This window comes from Neoarius graeffei, chromosome 16 (assembly GCF_027579695.1).
Source record: "Neoarius graeffei isolate fNeoGra1 chromosome 16, fNeoGra1.pri, whole genome shotgun sequence".
Taxonomy (NCBI): domain Eukaryota; kingdom Metazoa; phylum Chordata; class Actinopteri; order Siluriformes; family Ariidae; genus Neoarius; species Neoarius graeffei.
In genome coordinates this window covers 21,272,773-21,279,364 of record NC_083584.1, presented here as the reverse complement: position 1 = coordinate 21,279,364, position 6,592 = coordinate 21,272,773, and the positions used below count along the sequence as shown (strand labels likewise).

Sequence of the window (6,592 nt, the reverse complement as noted above, 5' to 3'; positions counted from 1 at the left end):
CACCAGGTCACGTGCCAGACAGCTACAGCATATCTACAGTAGGATCCTGTGATCTCTAAAAGAAATAACTGTTCATATTACAATAAACTGAAGTGGATTTATCGAACCTTGTTTTCACGATTGATGCTTATTGGTATTATTGGTCCTTTCCTTTCCTGCTATTGAGACAAATCCAGTTTTGAAAAGATAAAGCGTACATCATGGTGAAATCAGACCGGAATAATTTATATTCAAAAACACTTTTATTGCAGAAAAAAAAAATCCAAACCAAAACAACAAAACGCATATTTACAAACATGAAACAAACCAATGCATGTAGACACCGGATCCATTCTGCATCATGACAAGTATCAATAAATAAATAACATAACCTTTTCATTCATGGATGAGATGATTAAAGAAGAAGAAAGAAAGAAGTTTTACACAGATATGAGCCAAGTTTCGTTCTTTGATGAAATAAATATTTTTATATATATATATATATGACGACCTTCATGTTCGTGGCTCCACGCTGTCAGCCCGAAATGAAGCGCCTGCTTTCCTGCTGCTGCAGTCTTTGTGGCTTGGTATGAAATGGCAAGGCTTGTCGGAATGCATGCATATAGCCTACACAAGTACAAAAGTTCCATCGTCAAAACCGCATTTACAAGCACGGATCTTGAAGACAATTCCTTGTATACTGTAAGTGCTCGCGACGACGCCACCGGTCCACCCCGGGATAAGATTGTCTCCAAACCCTTCCCTGTTTGGCTATAATCCGGGCCTGCTGGCTGACTCTACAGGCTGTTTCCTTTTGGTCCTCTTGTTTGCTGTGCGCAGGTTTTCTCCTGCAGTCCTTCGGCTGCTCACACTGAGAAATCTGCAGGAAGAAAGATGACAATTCAGGAAAAAAATAATGATGAGAAATCGATAGGATGTGATCTGTTTGACAGGGTGTGTAGTAGGCCTGGTGATGATGTGTGATATGTTTTGTCCTGCATACCATCGCTCTCCAAAGAAGCCGCAGGTCTGTGCGCGTTAGTGAGATGTTGACATGGACCATGCGCCCTCCATCCTCCACACGGAAAACGCATAGCTCAGCCGTTCGTGCGCGACATAACTGCAGCTCGCCATTTTGGAGTCCAGCTCGTCGCTTTGCAGCACCTGGCACAGGAAGTCGATGTAGCGCGCGGCGAGCTTGAGAGTCTGTATTTTGCTCAGTTTGTCTGAGGGCAGGGTGGGGATGATTTTGCGCAGGGACGCGAACGCTTCGTTCAGGGACTGCGTGCGTTGCCGTTCCCGCACGTTCGCCATGACGCGCTGCGTCTGCAGGTCCTCGAACGACTGCGGGCTTCCGGCGCACTTCTTGCCTCTTTTCACGGAGCCTGGCGTCGGGCTGTCCGAGTCGTCTCCGCTTCTTCGGCTCGCTCTCCTTTTCCTTGCGCCGCGCTTCTGCTGCCTGTCGAGCTCCTCTTCGCTGTTACCGAGACTATCCACCGGGGATTCCGGGGAACTTGACTCGTCGTGCATCGCCTCTTCGTCGAACATCACCTTCGGTTCGGTTCGGCTCGCACTTCCTTTCTGGAATTCGCCCTCAAAAGTGTCGCGCACTCGCGCTGGCCCCGCGCGCCACCGAGGTGTCGCTGAAACGCTGGAGAAAGCTTGGAGAGCTCTTATAGCCTGGAAGGCGCAAACTTTATGGGGAGGCCCGTGATTGGCTAAGAGTGCGCACGACGTAAGACGGAGGAGTAGGAGAGGCTGAGGAAGTATTTTCAAAAAATCCGTTATACAAGTTTCTGGACTTTTGGTCGAGAAATAACAGAAAGAATAAACAGCACGTGCACAATTTGAAAAGAAGAAGAAACCCATCAAAGAGAAAGACATGACGCTTAACAGCAAGATGATGATGATGATGATTCCTACCAATTATCAGGATATAAATTGCATACATTGCAGAAAATCTCCACATCACATGACAACAAATAAACAGGCCAAACCCAAAATATAAAGTTTGCACTAATAAACTTTACGCATTTTCCTGACTGAAATTTGGGTTCTTAATGCTCAATACATTTTGCAAAAAGGTTTCAGCAGACTTTCACTGGTTCCAAGACAACATCTTTTTATCTTTCATGTGGGCGTGGAGATCTGAGCTGAGAAATTTCATTGACTGCTCTTTAAGAGAATACATGCTATTTTTTTAAACCAAAGATATCTTTACCTTTAGCATAACAATTGATTGCTTAATTAAAGTTAATAGCAAAACCGTGGGGTGTAGTGCGCATGTGCGCAAGGACTGATAGCACCAGACAAACAGGATAAAGTCACACAGCTTTGAAATATAATTAATTAATGATAATATGAGATGTGAGCATGGATGGAGGTTCATTGGCTGACATGCGCATCCTGGATGTCTCGCCAGAAGAGGTGCTACTTTTCTCACATTCTCATAGTCTGCTCTTTTTTTCCTCCCTTTTTTTCTGGATGTGGTCGGTGCTAGGTGTGGTCGCTCCTCTTTCCAACAAGGATGCCAGATTGATGAGTGTTTCCAGCCCAATCACAGTTTAAAAGCCTTCTCATGGACTCACTTTAAACCTGGCCAAGCTATACCTGCCAGCACAAGGAAGGTCGTGTTTTTCCAGCAGTTTGATTAAAATGGCCAGATAGATCAGGATTCCATCCAGTTATTTTTCCCAACTGTCATACTGTCATGTAATTGTTAGTAATATATACAGTAGGCTGTATTACACAGAAATCACACAAAGAAGCTATTGTCTAGGGTAATTTGCTGCATCTGAATATGTCAAAATAGCCATTATAATCAGTCTATTATTTAATTTGTCTTTGTATAGAAAAACAGAGTGAGTCTGGACTGCTTAAATAGACCTCACTGTTTATCTTAACATGTTCAGTGCAGTCTTGAAATGTGCATGCCTGTGTTAGCATTCAGCCCACTGGGACTGAGAGCAGCGAGGGCTGAGGATTTAAAAAGCCAAGTCAGACTCGGGTTTCCACACACACACACACACACACACACACACACACACACACACACACACACACACGCGCACACACACACACCGCCCGCATTGGCAGCTTGGAGCACTCGACGCATCAAATGTGCGGCCAAAACACAAAGCAAACATAAAACTAACCGAGATGTCAGTCCAAAGAAAACATGCAGTCTAAAGTGCCCCTAGCTGTCACACGGGCTCAGGAAAAAAAATCTTTTCATAAAGACGTCTCCTCTCTCGCTTACTCGATTAACATTATACAAACAAGTCAGATCACATCGAGATAGAAATGTCTGCACTTCTTGCACACACACACACACACACACACACACACACACACACACACACACACACACACACCTTCCTTCTTTTAGATAAGAAAGTTTCAGCTCAGCTCCTGTTTATTTCTCACATCTTTTAAACATGCCACTGGGGGGCGCAATGAAATCGATCGATAACCCCAGATCAGTGGTTAATTCCCCATCCTGAGTGTCTCACAAAGCACTCTTCAGTTTCGTGTTTTGTCTGCACTTAAATTCAACTCACTCTGATTTACAACACAGTCATGAGGATGAATTTATATTTGGCGCAGGAAAACACGAAAACTAATGCAGAACAGTGATCCTAAAGATATATATGAGTCAACATCTTAACAAGTGAAGCGGAACAGGATTAAATAGTCATCTGAAAATTTTATTACTTGTTTAAAATTTTTTTAAATCATCAAAAGTAACCCACTGGACATATTAAGTTCCAAAAAGGCAAACAACACCGAGTTTATAGAGGTAAAGGTGCATCGGAACACCACACCTGTGTGTGTGTGTGTGTGTGTGTGTGTGTGAGAGAGAGAGAGAGAGAGAGAGAGAGAGCGAGAGAGAGAGAGAGAGCTCTAAGTTGCAGGTGGGTCTACCTGAGATCTGTCCATGGTCCTGAAACAGGCTTGACACACCTGAGCATCAAACACATGAATATACATCACACTGAATATCCACATCATCCTAATTCAAATATCTCAGTCGTTAGCTGTTAGACTTGTCCCAGCAAGTAATAATAATAATAATAATAATAATAATAATAATAATAATAATGGAAGTGATAGGGAAAAGATGAACAATACTTGAGAAATTAGATTACTGAGATGAAGAATAGACAGACAATATCTCAGAACATTTTAAAAATGTAAAAAATTGTTATTATTTAGAGATGGCACAATGTCAATTATTTAATCCTTGAGTATTAACTGATCACACTATCACACTATCCATCAGATATTATTTTCTTGAAGATCTAACATTAGCACTTCACAGTTAAACTCTCTCTCTCTCTCATATACAAGTTCAAATATTGTAGTTCATGAATCTAAGTCCAATTCCAATCTTTGCCATGTGTTACAGGATCCGATATCTGATGTTTTCTTAGGTATCCGATCCAACTTTTTTTTTTTTTGCTGGTATCATAATGATGATACCATCTATTATTATTATTATTATTATTATTATTATTATTATTATTGTTATTATTATTATTATTATTATTATTATTATTGTTGTTGTTGTTGTTGTTGTTACTTTTATACATTTGTACATAATTATATATTTATTATTTACTCTTATTAGTGTGTATTTTTCCAGTCAAAAGTTTGGAAACACCTTCAAATTCGATGTTTTTATTTTTTAATTTTTTTCCTACATTCTAAATTAATACTGAAGTCATCCAGACTATGCGGCAACACGTAAGGAATCATTTAGTAAACTTTAAAATGTTAATCAAACCAAAATATGTTTTAGATTTTAGATTCTTCAGAGTAGGCACCTTTTGCTTTGATTACAGCTTTGCACACTCTTGACATTCTCTCAATCAGCTTCATGAAGTAATCACTCGAAATGGTTTTCCAACAGTCTTGAAGGAGTTCCCAGAGGTGCTGAGCACTCGTTGGCTGCTTTGCCTGTCCAACTCATCCCAAACTTTTTCGGACTGACTGACCTTCATTTCTTAAAGTAATGATGGACTGTCGTTTTTCTTTACTTAACTGAGTAGTTCTTGGCATAATATGGATTAGAACAGTACTCAAATAGGCCCATTCACTGTATACCAACTCTACCTCTTCACAACACAACTGATGGTCTCAAACACATTAAGAGGTCAAGAAATTAACTCTTGACAAGGCACAGCTGTAAACTGAAAGCCATTCCAGGTGACTACCTCGTAAAGCTGACTGAGAAAATGCCAAGATGTGCAAAGCTGTCATCTAAGCAAAAGGTGCCTACTTTGAAGAATCTAAAATATGAAACATATTCTGGTTTGATTAACACTTTTTTTTTGTTTACCAAATAATTCCATATCTTCACAATGTCGATGACTTTAGTAGACTTTAATCTACAATTCAGAACATTTTAAAATAATGAAAAACCACTGAATTAGAGGCGTTTCCAAACTTTTGACTGGTACTGTATGTATACAGTGTTTGTTATGTCTATTCTTCTAGGCTATACATTTTTGTACAGTGTTGTGTAATTTGTGAGACGATTATTATTATTATTATTATTATTATTATTATTATTATTATGTATAATCTCCCGTCTCTTTCATTTCCCCAGTAATTCCGTCATGAAGGAGATGTAGACGATGGCAAGGCGCAGGGTTTCGATCCTCGACAGCCTCTTCTCGTAGGCGAAGGTCGGCACTTTCCTCCGGAGTTCATCGAAAGCCTCGTTCAGGCTGAACATCCTTCTGCGCTCGCGGATGTTGGCGGCTCGCCGCTGCACGCTCGTGATCACGCGCTTCCGCTTCGGCGCTTTCCGGACGCCGTTTTCACCTGCGCGCGCACCTGGGCAGTCGAACCCGTTCATGGCGGAGGTGAGCTCTTCACGTGCTCCGTGATAGTCCACGTGGTAAGTGAGTGGTGATGTGTCCAGGCCTTCTGCACCTCCAAAGACGGAGCGCGGAGGCGCCTCGCAGATCATATCACTGATGAAGTGAAACATGGTCGGCTCCAGGAGAGGCCCCTGCGTGTCCATGGCTCCTGTGCAAGGGCTACATGTCCACTTGTGACTTTAGCGCCTTTTATATCACCATATCAGCGGATTAAGCGCTGCTGCTTATGAGTGAAGACGTCACTGATTTTAATGTGATATGACGGCTGGTGGTCCGGGACGCCTGTGATTCCCCCTTTTTTTTTTTTTTTTTTGATAATCCTGTCAGAGCGTTGAAGTCAGTTCCGTTTTGGCAAAAATCCAAAGGGCCCAATCCCTGCTGATTCAATAAGTGTGCTCGTTCGGCTCCATTTTCATGTCTTCAGGTGCCTTTAAATTGAATCTAAACCCGGTTTAAGGGTGAGAGAGAGAGAGAAAGAGAAAGGTCCGCCAGTCCTGTAATAGCCTTGTGATTCTTCCATTTGATCTCACTTGTGCTCTGCAGTCCTTAATGATGGTCTAAAGAGAAGAGCCTCTTGACAAAGGGTCACTCAGTCGTGTTTGCTCGGTTTCCCAGTGCACTCTGAGGCTAAGTAATGAGACTTCTGCTACTTAAATGGCCAATGTTAGAGACCAAATATAACATTCCCTAACAGTCACTATACCTGAGTGGCCTTTCTTTTGCAA

The 6,592-nt window shown here is 41.7% G+C and overlaps 2 protein-coding genes across 2 annotated transcripts; both read right to left on the bottom strand.

Annotated features, from left to right (window-relative positions):
* Positions 1-269: 269 nt before the first annotated feature.
* Positions 270-1,612, bottom strand: twist1a (twist family bHLH transcription factor 1a). The gene is made up of 2 exons (XM_060942013.1): positions 983-1,612; positions 270-859 (listed from the first exon to the last, which is right to left on the bottom strand). Exon 1 carries the CDS (start codon positions 1,525-1,527, stop codon positions 1,018-1,020), a length of 510 nt encoding a protein of 169 aa, XP_060797996.1. The 5' UTR covers positions 1,528-1,612; the 3' UTR covers positions 270-859; positions 983-1,017.
* A 3,966-nt stretch (positions 1,613-5,578) lies between these two features.
* On the bottom strand, positions 5,579-6,010 carry LOC132899973 (fer3-like protein). The gene has a single exon (XM_060942012.1). The coding sequence runs from the start codon at positions 6,008-6,010 to the stop codon at positions 5,579-5,581; it is 432 nt and encodes a 143-aa protein (XP_060797995.1).
* Positions 6,011-6,592: the final 582 nt, after the last annotated feature.